General features: G+C 43.4%; 4 protein-coding genes across 4 annotated transcripts in view; 2 read left to right on the forward strand and 2 right to left on the reverse strand.

Moving 5' to 3' along the window:
- LOC126564100 (eukaryotic translation elongation factor 2) overlaps positions 1-23,118 on the reverse strand; it is a 398,467-nt gene that overhangs the window by 76,591 nt on the left and 298,758 nt on the right. The window lies entirely within an intron of this gene.
- The window catches only part of LOC126564395 (ATP-binding cassette sub-family G member 1-like), a 440,656-nt gene that overhangs the window by 22,172 nt on the left and 395,366 nt on the right, over positions 1-23,118 (forward strand). The window lies entirely within an intron of this gene.
- Positions 1,884-15,540, forward strand: LOC126563795 (uncharacterized). Its single transcript, XM_050220539.1, has 7 exons — positions 1,884-2,040; positions 10,285-10,407; positions 10,493-10,714; positions 10,780-11,268; positions 11,341-14,169; positions 14,236-14,373; positions 14,438-15,540. Exons 1-7 carry the CDS (start codon positions 1,884-1,886, stop codon positions 15,538-15,540), a joined length of 5,061 nt encoding a protein of 1,686 aa, XP_050076496.1.
- LOC126565433 (rhomboid-related protein 2) lies at positions 16,245-22,837 on the reverse strand. The gene is made up of 5 exons (XM_050222615.1): positions 22,284-22,837; positions 17,667-17,738; positions 17,513-17,584; positions 16,709-16,885; positions 16,245-16,633 (listed from the first exon to the last, which is right to left on the reverse strand). Exons 1-5 carry the CDS (start codon positions 22,800-22,802, stop codon positions 16,310-16,312), a joined length of 1,164 nt encoding a protein of 387 aa, XP_050078572.1. The 5' UTR covers positions 22,803-22,837; the 3' UTR covers positions 16,245-16,309.

Here is a 23,118-nt window from a genome sequence, read left to right on the forward strand (position 1 = left end):
TAAGTTAGGTGTTTAGTTTCTAAGTAACAATCAATTGTCAACAATGCTCTGATTAAAATAATAATAATCGGCAAACACTACATAGATCATTGCAAATTACTCCATCATTCGCATTCCATTAGCTCTGAAAACAACCCAAAATCACAAGCAAAGCTTTAATTAGACAACTTCCTTTGTAAACCCTCTCCAACTTCAATTGCGCTGTTTGTTGAACCATTTTTTTTTGGCAATCGTTTCCGTTCATTCGTCTCTCACGCTTAAGAACGCTAAGAAAAAATGGAGCAAAATCGCTAACACCTCACGAACGCCTCACACAGCGTGTGTCTTCCTCTTCCGGGGTTTTCTATAGTTTCAGGTGTTCCACCCTGGACTTATCTTACTCCCCCCCCCCATGGAAACTCATTTCCATACCGAGCCATCCCGGGCGAGATATTATTGTTTTCTTTCGTTTCCTTTCGGTCTCTAATGATGGTTTGATAGCCTGATTATGTTTGTATAACGGGTTCCGGTTCTCTCGTACGTCCGCTTTGTCCCTTATCGTTTTAGGGCGCTAAAGAGGGAAAATTCTTAATGGATAAAACCTCTGGCTAGAGGTGCACGTTCTTGCTTCTTCAAACCACGCGTGCTTAGGTCGTCCAGCGGGCCAAAGCACTTCCAAAACAAGTGACTTGCAAGCTCACTTACAAAAGCGTAAACTTCAAACTGCACTGACCACGCTGCTGGCGCGACTAAAGAAGTGTGTTTTGTCGAATCTCTTTTTTGTCGTTGTTATGCTCCGGGCAAGAGTTTGTTTGACTTTCGTTTCGTGGCGGCAAAGGGTATCATCGATTCTTATGTGCTGTGCCTGTTTTTTTTTTGTTGTTTCTTTGGCTCGCTTTGAGGTTGAGAAGTCTTCTCGAGACTTTTTTCTTTCGTTTTCCGACCGTCCGCGAAATGCTTCGCTTTCGGTGGATTCTACTTGCATTCCTGCACACACATACGCATTCATCGTCATCATCATGATCAGCATCGCGTTTCTCTTTCTGTCTCTTTCTTTGCTCCCCAGTACAGCAGCAGCAGCTTGGAGCGTAGCACTTTTCCCCATCAGTGGAGAAAATCAGTTTGCTTCTCGCCGAACGTGCTCGGCTCGCGATCATTCGTCGCTCAACCAGCGAACCGACCGGACCGTGGAACCTGCGCTACCTTCGGAAACTTGTCGCCGCGACAAGCTGCCGTCGCTTGTTCTGTGTCACACACTGTACGGTGAACGATCGTTGCGTTCAAGCAAAGTGAAGAAGCGAGTAGTTTCAAGTCGTTTGAAAAGTGTTTCGAAAAAATTAACAGAAAATAATTTGCAGCAATTTTTTAAGTGCGTAATTTCGGTGCTTTTTTTTTCTTCTAAACCGTTTATTCGTTGTTTAACCTCCGGCCCATGCATACATGCACACGGTTGAAAGATTCAAAATGATTGATGATGATGAAGTTTGCTATCGACCGTTCGCTAATGTGCTTTTGCCACTCGCGTTCGGCTTTTCCGGTCGCGATTGATTCAGATCGATTTGCTGGCGGTGTGCGTGTGTGAAGAAAGATATTAAAAGGTGCGTCCATTCTGTGAGCTTTTGTGAAGGAGAGGAGGCAAAAAAAAAAAACAAACAACAGACAACGAAACAAAGTTTTGCAACAACCACCGTTGGCTGATTGTGGTACATTGATGTTAACCTGTTTCCTGATTACTGTGCCGTGTATGTGCGGTTGTTAACTGAAACGGGTCAGTTTTTGTATTTCTCCAAAAAAAAAAGAAGTGTTTGCTTGCGTGCCTTGAGTGCGTGTGTGTGAGTGTGCGTGTTTGTGGTAGAGCAAAGTTAAAGTGTGTTTCAAAAACGAGTTCTAAAGCAGTGTTCAAGATGAGCCTCCAAAATGCTAAAAGATGCGACCAAGGCACACGGAAGGCAGGTTCGTCGCCGATAAGCCTTCCAGCTCTTTGGCTGTGCTTCGCAATCGCGATGGTCCTGCCCGCGGTGCAATTCCCGTTTGCCGATGGATATCGTATGCAGCGAACCCGTAAGTGCTTGTCGGATGGAGTTTTAATTTTATTTTCAAAGTTTTAATGGAGAGTAAGGTTTTATGTTTTTTTTTTCTGTTTGTTTTATTTTTCTGCGACTGGAGGTAAGAAAGGCACGATGTCGTTGGAGAGGTTTTGCGCAGTTAAAAAATAAAGGTGTGGCGAAAGGGTGAAGATAGGAATGCGATAAGAATACTTACGTTTAATGGAAGAAATAGGCGATAAAAAAGGACTTTTGTTTTACGGCAAGTGCTTTTTGATTGCGTGAAAAGTGTTTTTCGAAGAGAGGTTTTTATTACAAGCTCTTGGACGAAGCTGAGATAGAGGAAGAATTTTTGAATTTTTATCATTGAAATACATACAATTATTTTTTTACTCTTGAAGAGTTTAGGAATCAACAAATTGAACAATTCTTCTCATGGAGTTTATTCTGGAAGGAGAAAATTTTCTAGTATATATTTTGAGCGTTAAACGCCGAAATGTATGTAATTTGTACCATAAAGTATTTTTCATGATGAGAAGTGTTGATGGAACTTAGTGTTAACGGTTGTAGGCTATAAATTTATGGGATGAAGCTGTTAACATAATTGTTACGCATCAAATTTAGAAGCAAGTGTTTTGCAAAAGATTTAACAAAAAAATCCTTGTTTCTTCCTGCTTGACTAATTTTTTATGTTAACATGACCAAAACAAAGGAAGCTATTGGAATTAGTTCTGGGTCAAGTCGTTACTGCTCACCCAAAATATGCTCCCATCTAAAGCATTTTTATGTAGAACGCCGTACCTTCATGCTGACCATCACTCACAGCAAACGATCACTTTGCATAATACCGTACTTCCTTCCGACTAGCTTCTAGGGCACCATCACCATTCTTCGAGCTTATTCTGCTCTCAAAGACAATCTGTAGCCATGTTTTGCTGATCAGTCCCTGAGATACACCAAAACAAAAGCAGCCTCTTCCCTTGCTATCTCATTATACTTGCAGATTTTTAAAGCAAACATACTTTTTGGACATTTTTTGTAAAATATGTTCTTTTTGTGTTGTGTTTTTGTGGAGCAGCAGGAAGTTGGATCGACAAGAAGCGAAATTTGGAATGGAAGTATGGCAAAAAAAAAACGAAACATGATGAAAAATGGTTCTTGGAACTTCCTGGAGCGTAACTATCGGAAGATTGCAGTTGGTAGTTTGAGGTTCGTTTACCTTTTTTTATCCGTTCTTGGTGGGTGGATAATTAGAAAGAAGAGCGAATTGTCGGTGTACAAATTAGTACCTCTTTTTCTATTGAAAGGTGATGCTCTACTTGGCCATGCTACCGAAAGCATTAGCACGGCTTGTCCGATTTCGAGCATCTTGACAGCAGCTGTTACGCGTTTATTCTATAACGAAGAGCACTTAAGCAAAAACGCTTCTTCAAGTTTTATCCCATCCTTGGCTGAGTGATGATGTTACGAAGAGAAAGAGATCGCAGAATAAAGAAAACACTAATCAACAATCAGTACCGGCACGGGCAGGAAACTCTAACGCTTCCAAAGTGTTGTTCAGTTTCACTTTTCCATCCGCCCGTTTGAGCCAACCCGACCGTCGATTATTGCTATTATCTATTCGCGTGTGAGGCGAAGAACACCCGCAGATATTTTAGACTCATCAATGTGTTTTTTTTTTGCTTTTTGTGTGGCTGATAGCACACTTTAAATGTAAACATAATTGTGAAGCAACAGCGTCCCGTTCATGTTGCGTTATCGCAAGGTACGTTTGGCAAACGATCACTTCAGCGATGCGGGTCCCGAAGATGGTAATTGAATAATTTTGTGCAAATCGTTCACCAGGGATGGGCAATTTAAAAATTTATGAAGAAAAAGGATATGGTATAAAACTCAATTAGCAGAATTTATCGTACAATTCTCAAGAATAATAACATTCCACGGAATTTCAACTCATGATAGAATAACACCATTCGTTATTATTAGAGTTATACTACATTGATGGCAAAATACAACTTCTTCTTCTTGGCTCAATAACCTTCTAAAATCTCGCTGTACATCGAATGACTTTCTAAATTTACTGAAACCACTTAGTTGGACCTTCCACCCGTAGCGAGGGTACGGATGGGATTTTAACCTCGGTCCGTCTAACAAGTACAACTGCAGCAAGTAATTTCAAACAAACATAAGCTTCAGATAGATGCTGGACAAAATTACTTGAACCCGCTCATGATCTAGCGTCATCGTCTGCAAAAATGTTTGATATTAAACGTAAAAGCTTTTTTTAAGAAAAAAAATCCAAATTTAAACAATACAAACTTATAAACTGTTATAACAACGGTGGCAGTAGTAGTTAAATGTTTTAGTAGTTAAACGCATTTTTAGTATGCCACAAAAGTCTACCCAAGTTAACTACGGATATCGGAGGAACAAGTTTCTACTACTATTTCGGATAGCGGCACTACGAATAACGGAGGAACAATTTATTCTTCAAAATCGTTAACGAGTCTTGAAGTTAGTAGCAATGGTAGAAAAATATTGGCTTTATTGTTTTATATTTAAAAAAGATTGTCATTTTATCAGTAGCTGCAATTTGTAATGTGTTAAAATATGATGCGATAGTCAAATCATTGCGTAGCTTGCCATACACAGGCAGCTTTGTACAAACCATTTGATTTTTTTTTACTAATTTTATTTATCAAAATAATTTATTTGAATTTATCACCTAGTCCGTTGTCATAAAAGGTTTAGTACTATCAATTGCTTTGATTTAGGGCCCACCACACCACTGGGCCGGTGGTTCAACTAATGCTCTTCCCAGAAACTGTAAAATGTGTTGAGTGAAATTATGTGATACAAATATGATATCATCTGAACCCATTATCCTAAATATTATAGAATTAAACTGCAATTTTTCTATTAAATAATATTCTGCCATTAAGTAAAATGATTGCTTTTGTTAGGAAAAAAATTAAAAAAACTTTGTATTTATTCTATAAAAAATTAATTATTTTGCAACCTAGAGAATGTTGCTCGTCCCTGCTTTAGACGATCACTTTACACCGAGCTTTACGGTGATCTAGGCGTGTTAATTAGCGGGGTTGGTTTATTGTAATGATGTGTTGCTACCGCTACTATCCCATTGCGAAGATAATGAAAAGCCAAACAGCCGGTTGAATTACGCTTCTTTCGTTTCGAGATCGAGTTTGCAGAAGTGCCAAACCTTTACTCAACGAACTGTGTTACACCACCAAACCTGGTCTAGCACGCTAGCTCATCAGTTTTGTGCTTTATTAATGATATTTCCCAAACATTTCACATGCAACACACCGGAGGAATAATTCCGCCCCTTTAGCCGTTACCGTTAGAACTATGTTAACAAGCTGACCAAAGATTAACCCTTTCCCGTCGGTGGAAAATGTACGTAAGCCGGTCAAACAGGAAACACACACGACACGACACGGCCCTGGTCGGTTTTGAAGCTACCCGGGAACACCCCGGGAAAGCACTTTCACGCTTCCCGTTGTTGTGGTGTGCTGAAAAATCCGGACCATCCGGCCTGTTTATTTGGTTTGGTGTGCGCGTGTGTGTGCAAAAAAAAAAAATACCCCAAACAAAAACTAGATTAAACGATCTAGCTAATCGAGCAAGACTCTTGAAAAGCGAGTTACGGCAAGAAGAAAAAACCTTGACCATCGCACATAGACGTACACACGAAACCCATATCGAGTTCACCACCTGTGGCTTGGTGAGTCCTCATTTTGGTGGACCGGTGGATGGTTCATGCGATGGTAAATGAGGAGAAAAAGGAAACGGGGGAAAACGTGTACAAATTAATTGAATACAAAACTACCACCTCGAATCCCTCGACTTCCCCGATCCTTGATTGTAGAAGCAGCGGTTGCTGGGGTTCGTCGCTAGCGCAACCATTGCAATCACTTCAACCCTGCACTTTGTATCAGCAAAGTAGATGGGAAGCTCAACTGGACCAGGAGGCTCAACTACTTCCGAATCTGGGTCAGCGGCTGCTGCCAGTGTGCTTACGTTTAATTCTATTCCAAAACGATCGGAATGTTGGTCCTTCTTCCTGGTGGTACGGAGGTGCAATGATGAAACGGCCTTCGCAAACTAGGCGAGGAAGCCACCCACCCAGGGAGTGAGAGGAATGTTCCTGATTGTGCTGAGAGCAAAAGTAATACTCCTACTTCTTGTTAGCGATCGTTAATTAAATCTTTCTCGCCTTCGAGCACCTTGAGAAATGTAAGTAACGATCGACTAGCCGCAGTAAGTCTTGGTGCTGTAAGCAATCCATCAAGATAAACGTGTTTAGATCGGGTGAGGCGAAAAGGCGTTCGATCTTTTTTTTGCTTTTTGTTTGCTTGTTATTCTTCTTAAAGTGAAGATGACCCAAATAAGACGTTTGGTTATGCAAAGCGTTCTTCTGGCTAAACGACTGAAGGTGAAAACGAAGAACTTCAACGATCGATCAAGCGACGAACACTTATTGTTTGTTTATGGGCGCTTCACGGTGTTCTTCGACGTCATTATGTAAGTGACTCTATTGTGTGCTTTTCCACTGTGTGTATGTCAGTATACAGTGTTATGAAAATGATCACACACAGACATGATGACATGATTCTGCGTGATACCTTCATGATCCGTTTTTTTCTTTTGCTTTTTGCACCCAGTACTTCTCCACTTTGTCTTGCCACTCTTGCCACACATTCTTTGTGATCGAAGTAGAAAAGGAAACCCGTATGTGACCTGCATTTTCCCGCAGTACGAACGAAACACCTTAAATACTAGTGCAGGGCACGGTGAAAGAAAAGTGGTCCAACCGTAGTCGCGTGGTGACGGAATGGTACGAAGCGAATGCAAATTAGTTCTCGCAAAGGGGTGTAATGCTATGGGCGCTTCATTTTGCTTCATTTCGTTTCTTCCGAACGATGGGCATGCGGCCCATAATTTCGTTTCGGACGTGCCCAGCACACACACGGTGCAAGGCTGAAAAGGAACGAACGCCACATTAGAAGGTGGTGGTGCAGGTGTGTGGATAATGGGAATCGTTGGTGAAAAGCGTACGGTGATGGGACACCCCTGGGGAAGGTGTCAGTGTGAAATTATCGTGTGCTAAATATTATGATCGGCTGTGTATGCGCGCGCGCGCGTCCATCCTGCAACACGAGGTTGGGAACTCCTAAACCGCGATCATCATCTTCTTCACCGGTGATGATAGTGGTTGAAATTTTCACTTGCTGCTCCACCCTTGGTTTAAGGGTGCGTACGTCTGGTGACAACCACCAGCAGAAAACAGGTTCGTTTTGGGATCACAGACAAACACACACACACACAAAGTCCGGTGGAATTCCACTGAGTTGAATTTGCCTCTCCAGGGTTTGGTTTGTGGTGCTCGTGTGTCATCGATTCTACTTTCTGGCACAAGCGGCGAACACAAACGTTGAAGGGCTCTCGATGGGGCACCTCTTAAAATGATAGCCCTTTTGGGGTGGATCGTAAATTCAAAACCACCGCTGGGAGCGATAAGTGGGACCTACCAAGAGTCACGAATCGCCCTCCAAAACGCCCTCTTGAGAAAATGACCGCGTGTGTGTGTGGTTTATTTAATGGAATTATGGTTGCGAATTGCTTTTTCAAAAGAAGGCTATTTTTCTTTTGAATTTTTTATTTTTTTTTTTATTGTTGATCTCCTTCCGGGTGTGTAGAACCGAAGAAGAGCATCATTTGAGGTCAGTTTTGTTTCCCGTAATAGTGGTGCCTCCCTCGGCCGCATTATTAGATGCTATAAAACGATTAGATTTAATGAAACATTTATTACTGCGTGTCTAGCCCATCCAACAGGGCATAAGTTTTATGAATCAAACATGCGGTAGATTAAATTTGAATCTAATAATATTTATAACAGCAGTTGAAGTCATTAAAGCATCCTTCATAATGATTCTATTTGACAGCACACGTCAGTTACTTTTACTGTCAGACCAAAGCAATGCTTTACATCCCCTTCTACTAACTCACACACTCATATAAACCAAACAAAGTATTTTAGATAATCGAGCGATAAATGGGAACAAGCGACCCCTATCCCATTTACACCGAGCGATTAAATTGAGGTCTTCGCCAAAAAAAAGCATCAAAAATTGAGGAGACTTTCGCCTTCCCTAAAAGCATCAATTATTCAGTTTGACAGGAGAAGCCTTTTTTTCGGTGGTCCAAAAACCGCAACACCGCATCATCAAATGCAAAAATACGCCACTAGTCTTCCATTCGCCTTCTGGCCGTCTGTATTATATTGGAGTCTATTTTTGTTTGGCGTTAACCGTAGGGGATGTCACGCCTCCCTCAAGTTGGGACCTATTTAGCAGTCCCTCTTCTAACCGGTAGAGAATTGATTTTCCCTGCTCTAGTGTCGGAGAGGGAATACGTTCGCCGGGCTAAAAGTGAAGTAGGAGAAAACCGATCAGCCAGACACACTAGGTAGGCGTCAAGAATGGCATAGTATAAGCGGGTCGAAAACAAACAACACTTGCCGCAAATGAAGAAAGTGAAGTGAAGCGACAGAAGGAGAAACCGATTCCCGGCGTCGAAGAGTACGAGGTATTCGCACAAATCTAGGACACCGCGATGAGTGGGCAAATTAGTCACGGCGTCTTTCGGACACCTCAGGGTAGAATCGGGTTGTATGTAACTGCTTGACGGGGATCTCCAACCAAGCTCGGTGTCAGTGACGAATGAGATAAATATGGGTTACGTTCAACATTTCTCTAGCGCGCGTTCACAAGAAGACGAAGAATAATTTCTGCCTCATTCCCTCACTAGCCAATTAGTTGCAGGTTTCAATTGGTTGGCCTGAGAACTTCCCAACCGATCACGATTGGAGTCGCGCTGCAGTTCGACGAACTGCTACGGTGTGACGTAAAAAGTTCGTGCTGAACTTCAAGCCTTTCGGAGGCCTTGATCATGGACTACTTTCGCGCACGGGAAGAGATGTACGAGGTTTGACCCTCATTGGAGCTACCGGCCGCCCGAACGAAACCGGCTTCGGAGCAGGTCAATGCTTTGTGTGTGTTGCAAGGCGGCAATTCGATTTCGAGCGGAGTTCGTTTCCTGCGGAGATTTCAATTCTCTGCTCCGACGGCCCATTGTGCTGTGTTGATTTTATCGATTCTTTTGCATTTTTGGAAAGCGGTTTAGCGGCGTAGCGTTTGATTATTGGACTGATCGGCTGGTGGTACTACACAATGCCAAACAGTTTGGGGATTAAAGAAGGAAGCAATAACAAAGTGAGAAAAAAAAAAACACACACACACACGCAGAAAAACGGTTCGATAAACGAAAATTTTCAATCATTAGCGGAAGATCCAACTCATGGTGGGATCGTTTCAAATGATTTCGATTTTCTTTACGTCTCTCTCGGCAGCTGCTCATTATGCAGCTGGACTAATTCCAGCATAGGTGAGAAGTGAGGTTTAGAAATCAGCATATTATATTTTACGTATTTTTTTACTTGAAAAAAAAAAAATTATGCATCGGAATGTACCCTGGCCACAAAAAGTGACATGAGAAATTTGTATGTCTGCTGATATAATGGCGAAAATATGCATACGATCGGGATACAATGGCACACAAGAGGGAAGGCAAAAAAAATGTGTCACCATCATAATGATGACGGCGATGGTGATCTCAACCGGTGTTTCGTGTCGCATTTCATTAACTAGCCTTTCTTTCTTTCTTGTCACATTTTGGTGCGTTTTTTCTGCTGCTTCGGTTGCTACTTTTAATCCTCTACCCCTGGGTGTCAATAACCGGACGCATGCTGTTCGGCGATCTAGCGGTTTTTTATTTGCTTTATCTAGCTTAATGTTTGTCGGTTGATCAGAACTTTGTGGTCTTTTCTTTTGGTGAGGTGTCTCCATATGTGTGTAATTTGGAATATTTATGATGCTGCCGGTGTCACTTAATGATGCGCGAAAGTGGCAAAAAGAAGCGCGACCAAATAACACTAACGGGACGTTGCGATAATGATGTGATCTATAAAAGCTATTATTTTTGTGTCCTATTGAAAATAGTGGCAACAAAACAAAAAAAAAACATGAATATCATGATGGAAAGAAAAGCTGTATCGATAAACATTTTTATGTGGCTCGAACATAAATTATACGACGAATAAACACCGAGTTCAATGATGAACTGATAAGAATGTACAATAAATAATGCAAATGTTGATTGTAATCTCACCCTCCAGAATCCAGTTGCTACTACAATGGGACCCATTTTATGGAAGGTTCAATCGTACCGACGAAAGAACCGTGCCTGATGTGCAAATGTACGGAGAAAACGCTGATATGCGCGCTGAAAGTGTGTCCAGGTGCGTATTGCATACCTGCTAGGCGCCAAAAAGCCAAACAGTTCAGCTTACGTTTGATCATTTTCGCTTCGCTCTTGCCTCGCAGAACAACCGATTCCACCACCGAGGGGATGCATTTTGGTGCATAAAGCCGGCTCCTGCTGTCCGTATTTGCAGTGCTCCAAATTAAATCTGGCAGTGAAAAATAATGGCGATCGGAAGAAGCTACACTTTTTGGATTACTACGAGAAGGCTGCTCAGGAGCGGTTAGAAAATCCTAACTCGTATCTGAGACGATCGGATGATGACGAGGTTGAGGACAATGGAGGTTTGTTTGTAGTAAATTTGGTTCTCTGATGTTCTAAATTACTAATCTTCTACTCCTACTAACAGCTTGTATCATAAATGGAACAGTGTACAAATCAGGCTCCGCCATGGTTAGCTCGACACTCTGCTCTTACTGTTACTGCATCAATGGGCGTCAGAAGTGTGTTAAACCCAAATGTGCGCTAGCCAATCAAAAGTGTGCTCCAGTGTTTGTGGATTCTGCCTGCTGTCCCATTCGATACGATTGTAGTGGAAAAACTCCTATCAAAACTAGTGCCACTGAACTGTCCACCGAGTCAGCGAATCATGTACGACGGATCAACAACAAACATTACCAACGCATGTCGGAACGAAGAGGGTACCGTAGCAATGGATGTATATCCGCTGGCCATACGTACCCAGATGGGGAGAAGATGAAGTCGGAAGACCCGTGTGAAGTGTGCTACTGCATAAGAGGCCAGCGAAAGTGTACAGCGAAGAAGTGTGCACCGGCCATCAAGGGCTGTACGCCACGAGTACCGCGTGGAGAGTGCTGTGCGGTACGGTACGATTGCAGTAAGTACTTCAAGTGAGTGTGTTGTTGCAGGTGAATGTTAAAAAGTATCATTTTCGCTCCCGCTTTTGCAGAACATGGCGAGCAGAAACCTTTCGGACGCAAAATGGAAGACGAGGAAGAATCGTTTGACTTTTTCTCGATCCTCTTCGGACCGGATCCGGACGCACCGAAAGAGGAGGCGAAGAATGTGACCCAAACCGTGGAGGTACCCGTTACTGAAGCGAGCCCTGTAAGTACAACGTCGGAGAAAAGTTTTCTCGATTTGTTGCGTGCCGGGCTTGACTTTATCGATGATGCTGGAGAGGATGAGTTGCTTCTAAGCACCACTTCAGGCACGGAAGGAAGCAGTACGTTTGCGTCGACAGAAGCACCACCCGAACTGCAGACGGTTAAGGTTGAGATCATTCAGGAACCTCAAGCAATTTACATTGAAAAACCAGACTTTAATTTCCCCGTACGAAAACCGATTCCGTCGGTACCGATTATGTTTAAACCGCTGCCGAAGATACCGACATTGTTGGTGAACGAACCGGATTTCCAGAATCTTGAATCAGATTCGTTGCTGAAGGAAAATCCGACAGAGGTATCGAATTCATTGTCCGAAACGACGCTGAAGAATGTGCCTACTACGGATGTTTATGAGGAAAAAACGGAAACAGTAGAATTGACTGTCCCAACGACTAGTACGGAAAGAACAACTACGCCCAAGATGAAACAGATACCGACGACAACGATAGCTCCTAGCACTACTAAATCAACTGCGAGAGTTACGACTACTACTCAGACGAGACCAGTTACTACTACGACTACCACGCGGACTAGACCAGCTACTACTACAACGACGACAACATCTACTACAACAGCTGCTCCAACTACTACCACTTCCACTACGACTGCTACTGAAGCATCAACTACAACTTCGACTTCTACGACCGAGGCTTCAACGACAACTACTACTGCTGCTACTACTACAACTGCAGCTCCTACTACAACTCCGACTGTACGAACTACTACTACAAAGCAAACAACTACAGAAGCTCCAACGACTACGACTAAAATCTCAACTACTACTATACCAACTACTGTCGTTGCATCACAGGACGATTCTTCAGGAGATATCATTACAGTTGAACCGTCGACTACAATTACTTCCTTGAAGAAAGAAATACTATTTACGTCTTTAAGCTCTTCTCTTAAGGCTGAATCTATCAAGACAATCGAGAAGATCCTTTCAACTGTTGCGCCTACATCACCTTCCACAGAAACTGTCAAGGCCACAACAACACCATTACCACTATCAACAAAAAAACTGGTGTTATCGGAGAAATTAGTACAAACAACACCGCAACCAAGTGTCATTAGCTCTACCCCAGTCGATGTTGTTATAAAAATCGATCAACTGGTCGACAAACAAACGGTAGAAACCATTATTAACTCGCTGAATGCTAAAATAGAAAAGGTAACAAGGATAACGGCTACCGAACCACTAACCACGACAACCATAGCAACAAAGCGTCCAAATAATAAATTTGTTGGCTTCGAACCGGAAAAAATACCAACGACAGTGCTCTCAAAAATGACCACAACTACGACGGAAGCGACCGAAACGACTACTTTGACGAACGATCTTACTACAGCTGTAACGACTGAGGCTGACGTTACTTCAACGATTGTAACAGAAGGCACGACCATGATGAGGGAGACTAATGATCGGCAAACGGAGGAACTAAGTACTAGCACGCAGAGAACAAGCGAGAGCGAGGAGTCGACAGCGATGACTTCAACCGTCATGCCTTCTGAAACATCGACGATGCAGGAGGATGGTTCGGCTGAGATATCTACGGAGGGAACAGATACAACTGTTATCCCGTATACGGATACAACCAACGAGGAACTGAGAACGGAAGCTTTTTCTGTAGAAAATAACGATACAGCAGCTGCTACTACGGAGACGATCGCCCCAATCGCACCAACAAAACCCACACCACCGGTAGCAACTCGTCCACCTAACCCACTGAAGGATAACAATCTTCTATCAGTACTGCTGAGTGGACTTTCCAACATTTTCGACGCTACGAAGAACGATTCCGGGAAACAGAAAAATCGTACCGAGTACAGGCCCGTCACACCGAAACCTATTCCAATCAGTGGCTTCCACAAGGTAAGCAACATTCCTTCGATTTTGGAAACGGATATTGGGATGGACTATGATGAACCAACGTTGCCACCGAGTTTACCGAACCTGAAGATTATTCCCTTCCTGCCGGCGGATGCGGTGAAAAAGAATGAACCTCCAAAGCCGGCACAGGTTATACCACCAACCTACACGTACTTCAAGAACCATCCGAACAACTATCCGATCGTGAACGATCCTTATGAGGCACCGACCGCTTACGGTATGAGCAATGAGCACGAAATTCTTCATCCAGGATTAACGTACAAAGCACCCGGTAAACCGATAGCGGAGTACGAATATTCGTACGATCCGGCGATCAACTATCCAGCACTGACGGAAAGCTATGATGTGGATGCAAAGAATGGGTACTACAATACGAAGATAATACGTGATAAGTATGATACGGTGGATGAGATGGACTATGACTACGATACGGACACGATACACAAATACGCGGAGCATCCACAAAAGCAGGATCTGTTTAAGAACGAGCTGAAGAAGTTTATCCCCACAAAGTATGAGGTACCGCAGGAGGGTACATATGTGCCGGTATATGATAAGTACGGTGTGGGTTATCCGGAGAAAAATGTCTACTACACGAACCACAAGGAGTTGGCGTACGGTGGAGCGAAGCTGGACAAGATACAGGCAAGCACCGATAATCCACTGTTCCGCATCGATGGTACGGACATGAGTGGGTTCTCTCCTCCAACGAAAACGGAAGGTAAGCATTAAGAGCTTGAAAGAAACTATAGAGCACTGCGTAACGCTGTACTTTTGATGCTTTCAGGTGGATTTGTACCAAAGGAGCCAATAAAGGATGAGTTCTATTATGAGAGTTACGCTACTACACCGTTCCCGATCGAGCTGACAGACGATCATCATGCGAAGTTACCATATAACGCTACACCAACTAGTTCCTATGGAGGTTAGTCTCCTAATGCTCTACTGTAGTCCAGAGTTCTAAAGATAATTCTGTTATTTTCTTATAGCAACCCCATCCAATCCTTTCATCGATGTGATCCGCACGGAACCAGCACCTCCACTGATGTCTCTCATCGAGGACAAAGAGAAACTCCTATCGACACTACAATCGAAAAACACCTCTCTGGAGGATATACTTGAAGATCCAAGTGAAGCATCCGATGACTTTGAGAAGCAAATCATATCGATAACGACCGACACGAACTACCTTTCCTCGGTGTCCGAAGAACACGCACCAACACAGCGTACAACACCATCAAAACCCAACTTTACCGGCTTTGAGTTAAACTTCCCCGTATCGGTGCATCACGCCGAAGAGCCTGTATCGGAGGCAACGAAACCAGCTACCGGCCATGCCGGTACAGAACACGAACCAGAGCCGAGTGGAATGTTTAGTTTGGAAAACATGCTCAACTACCTGCTACGCGAGGAAGATCCAATTAATGAGAACAAGCTAAGAAATACTACTGGAGGTGTCACACCGGCAGGATCTCTTGGAGATGGAATTCCACCGTTCAAGACACTACCCTCTCGACTGACGGCAGTTTACGATCCAACCGTTGGTTTGGAGGCTTCCCTTGGTGATGTGAAACCACCCTCGGACGAAGAGTTACACGAAGGAACAGTGACGCTTAAGGTGGAGAGCGCTAAAAACGACACGAAAACACTTTACCGACCATCGTTGCTGGATCTTCCGTTCCTTAATCCGGGCTTCCACACGAAACCGATCAACCAGCCGCAGGAAACTGATCCAGAGTCTCAGAATGAGCTGGATCGTTACGGATACTCGGGTGGTGCACCAGAGCATCGTACTGATCAGTATCAGGTGATTGCAGAAGGAACACCCGGTGTTAACGTGGACTCGTACGTAGTTAACCCGGTGGATATTAACAAGCTGAAGCAACATCATTCTGAAGGTACGGCGGAGATTACCATGAAGTCGAAGGTGAAGGATACGGTGGGCATACTGAAGCTGGCCGGATGTAACATCTACGGGCGCATGTACCGTGTGGGAAGGATCATATCGGAGCTGTCCGGGCCATGTCTGGAGTGTAAATGTACTGAGGTTGGTGTGCACTGTACGCCTTTGGATTGCCGGAGGCGGCGGTAAGCAGATCGTTACGATCGACCGTCGAACTAGGGATAAGGCATGTATGTGTGCACGGGTGTTCATAGGTACGGCTAATGTAAGTGTAAAGGAATGTACGAAAAGTTGCGTATGAGTGTGTATGAAGGTATGAATGGGTGACCAATGCTGAATGGGAGACAGAGTGACCGAGAGTTACTGTGATTTTCGTGATATTAATCTATAGTTTTAAGCCAGTTCAGCGTCCAGGTTGGACAAAGTGTCTTCGAATCGTAGACACAAACCATATCACGTTGGAGTGGATGTAGCGTAGAACAAAACAGGGTAAAAGTTTAATCGAGCAGATAATGAATAACTTTAGGTTAAAGGTGAGCTTGTAATCCATTTCCTTTTGCAAACTAGAGCTCTTCTCGAGTACGATGCCGCTAGGGTCAGGGAATGCTTACTTTGAAGCCAAAATACCGGAAGTGTTATTCGATTCCGGGGGTCGTGGTGCTGCGATCCGACTTGGATATCTCTTCCGGTGGGGTTTTAGGATAAATGTTTTAAGGTTATATACACATCACTAAGTGGTTTGCGTAGTGTCGTAATTGTAAGTTGCTCTCCCGGATTCGGATGTAAATCGAATAAACGAGTCACACACACAGATAGCGTCGTATAAATATGTCATAAAAAAAACGATGTTTGGTCTTACATTTTCTTACGTTACTGTACAGCAGTACAATTTGCTTTGAATAGATCATTGGGCGTTTCGAAACTTAACTTACATTGACTATTTTGACGAGCTCAATGGCTAGAGGATCTGAATCACATGGCTTCGGTCGAGGTTGTAGAGCACGGTACAGCCCAACCACGCCACCAGTAGTACCGACGCTAGATATCGCAGGGTCCGAAACACTGCAACCGCTTTGGATGTGTCCGGTCCCACCGTGGACCGATAGACGACGAAACCTATCAGCAGTCCACACAGGGCGCCACTGATGTGGGCCGCCACACCGATGCGTGGCTGTAGATTTCCTTTGGTAAGGCAGTGACGGATGGAGTACATGACGTCGCTAATGCACAGCATCAGCACGGCAATGAGTCGATAGTAACGATAGGATAACGTGCGGAAGTTCTACGCAGGAAGACAGGGTGACATTTACTGTGTTCAAATAAAGGTGGGACACAGGTAGGTATTATAAGAACTTACCATGATGATATGTGGTATATGGCTCATGAGTAAGCAATAAACTCCTGCAGACGCACCAACCATAAGCGTAGGCTCAAACACGGAAGCACCTAAAGCACCGGCTAGTGTTCCGGCAAAGTAGACGAGCAGCACCTTCCCATGACCTTGTTCCGTTTCCAGTGGAAATGCTACTAGAATCTGTAGGGAAGAAAAAAACAACGATTGGATTAAGTGGTGAGTACAATGTTTGTGTGCAAATTGCATATAGCTAGGCGTTTTCCATATTTGAATCTATTTTAACAACAATTTTATCGAGTCTATCCTAAAGAATAATCTATGCTACTGACCTGGGCAGATTCACATAACATTATTAGTTCCAAACAACTGTATATACGTAATATTGTTGAATTAAATCATGAATCTCTTGTGAAGTGATACAGACGTTTTGTAACTGACTCTTTTTCTTATTGGCTCGAAGTCTTAATAGTCCTGGTATTTTAATCCTGGTCGTGCCACCAGCACCAGGATTCCAGTAAAGAGACCAGAACATCTGTTTTACATAAACTGCAAACTATTTCTCATTGTTCCTCGTAGTTTATCAAGACCATGCATCCTCCTAAATAATTTCAAGCCTCGTCCAATTTGGATTTTTCATCTATGTTATCACGGAAGTTGTGATTTGCTGACTTGGGCTTGATTGCGCCTAAATCTATGCAATTTGATGCAACAAATTTTAAAATATTGTTTTCCACGTTTTTTTAGCTTTTAAATGCTCTCATAACACACTTTTTGCCTAGTTAAGCTATTTCATCGTTACTCACTAACCTGTATGATGATATTAAGCACAAGATGCACATTTCCAGCATGGAGAAAAGTGTATGTTACAAAGCGCCAAACCTGTGGAGGATACTTGTTTTTAATATTTCATCACGAAACATCTTCGAGATGATGAGAATGCTGCCATAGAAATAACATTTACCTCGTACTGCTTCACGGGTGAGAAGATGAGTTTCTGGTTGATGGCATCGTTATTGTAAGTAAAGATGGCGATCTAGAAGGGGAGGAAATGCAAACGAAAGTTAAACGAGCGCTTATGAATAATTGTTGATGATGATTTTCAGCGCCAAAACGATAACCGTTAGGCAGAGCAGGGTTTGCCTTAAAGGTGTGTTGTGGGTAATAGAATACGATTGTTAGTGTGCTTGGAAAATTCGAATCAAGCTACAATCTTGTAGCTCAAACCCTTCCTTTAATTGATTGCATTTCAAACAAAACAACCAAAAACCATAAAATTGAATCTATTTTCATCGAGTGTGTGAAAAGATTTACATTCGGAGCGAATAAAAAAAAACCTGTCTGCAAGTGTACCACCGGCTAGACCAAAACGGCCAAAAGTCGTTAATTTCTTTGGCCCGATGTAGTGTAGAATAAAAAAAACATTTGGTCAGAATTTACATCGCATGTTGGAGGCCGAGAGCGGCGAACGCATAAATCTTGAAGATGCTCCAAAGGACGCAAGCAACCGTTCCGCTCACGATCTTGAAGTTGGTCGGTGTAGTTTGATTTACGTTTACGACCACTAGCACACGTCAGTGTGTGATCATAAAGGCAAAGGGAAATGGTGAAAAATCCATCCCAAACCAACCACCGGGTTCGTATCAAATTTCTCGGTAAAATCACCGTGACGGAAAAGCCGGAAGGGCCATTTGTTAGGATTGAGACTTTACGAGCATTTTATTATTTTAGTTTTTCCACACCACTATTTTCCATACACGTAATACGATCGGGGTGCGAGAGCGATAGAGAGAGAATGCGTGTGTGGCGTTGAAGCTCAGTGATTATCCATAAGCGGCGTTCTAAGCAAACATACCTTTACATGGGGTCATTCGGTCAGCACGATTGGGGCCAATGGTTTTGTGTTTACGCTTCGCCCCTAAATTGAGACATTTTTCGCGGATTGTCCTAGATATTGGGTAAGCATTGTTGGACAGTTACACTAATTACGTGTCAAGCCTCCAATATCGTTTAACTTACGAGTTGGTGTGTGCCGCTTGTAGTTCAACAACTCATGGCACACACACTAGGGGTAACCTAAATCAGTGTAAAAGAGTGTCGTTCTTTAGTCTCTCCACCACACCTTAGTGCATCGTAGTTCAAAGAATGAACTAGGTGACATAGAAAACGAAATCAGAGCAAAGCGCAATGATGGTGGCGCAGTTTGGTGGCTTTACATCCGTCATTTGGCGCGGAAGCCATACTACCAACCATCGACACGTCAGGGACACGCGTTACAAGAACAAAGAGACATCACTTGTTCACGCTGGACATAATACGTTCCACGTTCAAAGCTCAAAAGTCCTCTGCTATAATCTCTGCGGCGATTTGATGCGATTGGCACAGGGTTTTTGTTGTGTGAGGTCGAGGCACAACGATTTGACCGTTTTGCCGGAACGCCATTGTAGCGGGGCGCTGATTTGAAGTTGTCACCGAACGGTATCAATCGCGCCCAGTTGACGGACCGTGCAACGTGCGGCCGTAAACAATCGATAGAGTTGTTCCCGATTTACTTACACCCGTGACCCAGTGGCAGTGGATGGTTGGCGTTACGAGGCATTGGGTAAATATTGGATTTTTCCGTTTCGTTTGACGGCCGGTGTGCGAGCGCTCCTTTGTTTACATTCCGCTGCAACGTGTGCAACTGCAACACCCCAAAAAAAACCTTGCGATTGGCACGAAAAGCTGCAGTTGTGGCTACCACCTGGTAGCACAGTTTACCAAGCATTGGAATTTGCGATTTCCATCTACCAGATTGAACAGACCTTTTAGTTACTTTATTAAGGGCGCGAGGTTAGGTTCCCTTACAAGGATTGGCGCTCTAGTAAGGTAGGCCGTAGCTACTGCACGTGACAATCTCGCGGACATCATGTCATCAATCAAGCCGTGAAGGCTAGGAGTTTCTCCGAGAGTCATTCTTTGTCCAAAAACGGAATATAATACCTCAAGAAGGGAGGGTGAAGGAGGTTCACAGCAGGTCGATCGATCGCCTCAATGCGGAGATTATGCTGCAAATGGATGCAAAAAACCTTAAGTCTGCATTTTATTGCAATTTTATTCAATCATTGTCTTTGGGCGAGCGTCACCCATCTATAATTATGTTCGTGTTGGGGTGACAGCATAGGAGAAGTTCGATCATTGCATCAGGGAATGGCAACGTTGATGGCTTCCGTTTTATTTAGTTTTAGTTCGTGAGAGTTTTATGTTCTGTATCAATGGTTCTTCTTGGATGTTCAAGGGATGACAGTTTGATTGTACAAACAGAAAATATTGTATAGAAATAATTCTTTACGTCCCTTAAATGCTTTTTATGGAAACATGTTCAAAAGATCGGCGTATAAAAGTACAAAATATAATTTCGTTTTTCGTTTTTTATCCTCCTTCCAATCGAGATATTCTTAAAGTTCCAAAATAATAAGTTGCTAGCCCCTGCTGTAAGACGATAAGATACAGAAAGGGAAATCAACATTGATGAGGTTAGTGCAACGTCAAGACGAGATAGACACGTGTTAGGGGATGTGTCCATGCCTTCACCGAACTGCTTGAAGTGTTTCCATTTTTCGAGGGGATATTGTGGGACTTCAACTATTGAAGTCTGCAGATGATAGCAGTGAAGGGAAGAATCTATTGGAACCTTCTATTGGAAAGAAGCATTAAGAAAAGATGTTATCAAATAAGAAGCCATAAGCCGGGCTAAGAGATCCCTAAGAAGATGGACATATTTTTTTATTCTGTTTGTAGAAGTGCTTAGGATACGTTTATGCTTTATCAGTAGCGTCGGAACCAAAATATTTACTTTGGTCATGTTTGCGAAAAATTTTACGCAACGATATGGTTCTTGAAGAAATATTGACAAAGCGGCTTTTTGTGTGTATCTTCTTGCTGGATGTGGACAACAAGTTGTTGGAATTCCCATCTAATTGTGAACTAGAACTTCCTGATGAGTAACAGAGACCTCATTTGTAAGCGAAAATCATCTCCCCTAAAACAAAGGTGATTGTTCGATTGGCAGCTCCGGCAGGATGACGCGCATAGTTGTAATCAATTCTGCTTGACTAAACACAATGCACGCTGCTGGTGCATCCTCAGCACAGCATTGTGTAAGCGTAACAAATTGAATAAATTAATGGCAGCTCGCTGCTCCAATGCTTAGTTGGAGCTGCGACGTAAATCTCGGCGTTAATGATTCGACGGGAAGTTGACCTCCCTTCGGGGGTATAAGATATGGCCCGAAGGGCAAGGTCTAATCGGCATCGTTCGATACGGATTATGTCATACTATGGATCAAGTTTGGGGGTAAAATGATACAAAAATAGCTAATAATTGAGGCTTAGTTGTTAACTTAAGCCACAGAATAGCTCATGTTACACCAGCTTGACGATGATGTTCGTCTAAAACAAAACCCAAAATCATCCATAATCAGTTCTCTGACACTCTAATGACTCATTTATCTTGGCTTGTTAACGTATTCTGCACAATTTATCAAACTTTTCGCCTGGTGCCCGAGAGTCTAGGTTCTCGGTGAAGGGTTCCCAGTCGCAAACACGTCCAAACAGCATCCCTGTACTGCGTCTTGGAGCCACACCCTTGACAGCCTCGCTACGCCTGCCAATTTGTTTTCCCCGTTTTTTTTTTGCAGTGAAATTTTCGCATCGATTTTTCCTTCTTCCCGGTTTCTCCCTCCGTAATAAACCGTGCCAAATGAAGCGCGAAATGCGTATCCTTACTGCGTGTGCAACCCGAGCTTCCTTGTCTTTCTAGGTTAATGTGCTTTCGTTCTACCCACGGCATGTGTATCTGTGTTGGTTTTACGTACGCAATACAGCTGCTCGGAGAAAGTGAAACCATTTGACCGGGACGTCAGCGACAAGTGGTACGCTGAGGTTACCGCTGAACCCCGTGAAGAAGAGAAAGAGATTCAGGATCAACGAAAAATCAGCTCAAGAAAAATCGATACAGCTCGTACGTGAGGGAACGAGCTCGCAGGGAACCATGTATGTAGTACATGTGTGCGAAATGTGATAAGAATGGACAGCCGAAAACTGTCTTCATTGTGCTTGTTTGTGTAGCTTTGGTGGGCAAGTCCAATGCAGGTTGATTGATTGGGTTTATTTCGGAAGTTTGATCGAAAACCGGGCAAGCTAACAAGCGAAGGGTTGGACGGATGGATATCGTTTAAAAAAAAGTCAATTTTGATTACTGGTATTGTTAACAAAGAATAAAAAAAGTGTAAACTTTTAATGTAATATTGCATACTTTCAGGATGATCAGACCAAACTGTACAGAATGAAAGGGTATGCAATCTGCATGACAATTAAAAGATCTTTCCGCAATATTTGAATACTTTAATGATAATATTGAGACTCGTTATCAAGGCTTGTTACCTTGTAAGATTAGATCTATGATTGCCCTATGATCTATGAAATACACCTTACAATAATAAACCAATTTAACGCTCAAGAAAAAAGAGACCCCCTAGGGGACTTTCCAATAACCCGTCTGTCAAAAATTGAACACCAAATCAGCGCGCTCCAAAACTTACCTGCAGGGCACTGACAATCAACAGACTCCACGGCACGGTCCAAGGACAGCACTGACACAATTGGAGCAGCTTCGCCGTCCTACTCGCCGGCCGCTGTTTCCGCTTCCGACGGTTCACCTTTCGCAGCTTATCGACTAGTTTGGCATCGCTGTGAGAATCATCGTTACTGGTACTACCCGTTCCGGTTGAACCAACCGAACCTGACGGTGTCCGTTCACCGGTACTATCACATCGCTTTCCACCGATACCGCGCTCGAGATCGATCGAGAAAATGCGCGCCTTTTTCTTTTCCCGGGCGCGTGTCCCCGTACACAACTGTTCGCACTCGAGGCTGGACGTTTCGCTTCCTTCCGAACCACTGCCAGTGGTAAGGAACGGTTCCCGTTCCGATTCTGGCCGCAGATGTCTATCACTTTCGATCCAGGCACGTTGACAGGTATCGGCCATGGTGGCATTTGTTTGAGGTTTCCCTCGATGAACTGGAACAATTTTGGCGGGTAGTTTGCGTGAGTCGTTCATGCTGGTGTTGGCGTGTTCTTCTTCTTCTTTGGATATATCAGAGGGAGAGAGAGGGCTCCACTCAATCACATTGGCACTGGGTTTTCTTTTATAGCAACAGGCTTTTTATGTACACTTTGACAGTTTATTATGGCATCATCGTAGTGGTCTAGTCACGTTGAAAGCAGGTGGAATACAGCCTACTTTTTGTTGATTTGTGTCGTGTTGTGTCTGTTGATTATCCCGAAACCCCGATAAGACGAGGTTGATAGGTCTTCGCAAAATGGCTTTTAGCAGCTGATAAGCGCAGAATGGGTTCAACTTGTGTTTTTTTTTC

The sequence above is a fragment of the Anopheles maculipalpis genome, chromosome 3RL, assembly GCF_943734695.1.
Source record: "Anopheles maculipalpis chromosome 3RL, idAnoMacuDA_375_x, whole genome shotgun sequence".
NCBI lineage: Eukaryota > Metazoa > Arthropoda > Insecta > Diptera > Culicidae > Anopheles > Anopheles maculipalpis.

What these genes read in the sequence shown, in the direction of transcription:
- LOC126563795 (XM_050220539.1), top strand. Translation starts at nt 1,884, where the DNA reads ATGAGCCTCCAAAATGCTAAAAGATGCGACCAAGGCACACGGAAGGCA. An exon ending in ATATCGTATGCAGCGAACCC is followed by an intron (nt 2,041 to 10,284) that starts GTAAGTGCTTGT and finishes CTCACCCTCCAG; the next exon opens with AATCCAGTTGCTACTACAAT. An exon ending in CGAGGTTGAGGACAATGGAG is followed by an intron (nt 10,715 to 10,779) that starts GTTTGTTTGTAG and finishes TCCTACTAACAG; the next exon opens with CTTGTATCATAAATGGAACA.
- LOC126565433 (XM_050222615.1), bottom strand. Translation starts at nt 22,802, where the DNA reads ATGAACGACTCACGCAAACTACCCGCCAAAATTGTTCCAGTTCATCGA. An exon ending in TGATTGTCAGTGCCCTGCAG is followed by an intron (nt 17,739 to 22,283) that starts GTAAGTTTTGGA and finishes CTCCCCTTCTAG; the next exon opens with ATCGCCATCTTTACTTACAA. An exon ending in CACCCGTGAAGCAGTACGAG is followed by an intron (nt 17,585 to 17,666) that starts GTAAATGTTATT and finishes TATCCTCCACAG; the next exon opens with GTTTGGCGCTTTGTAACATA.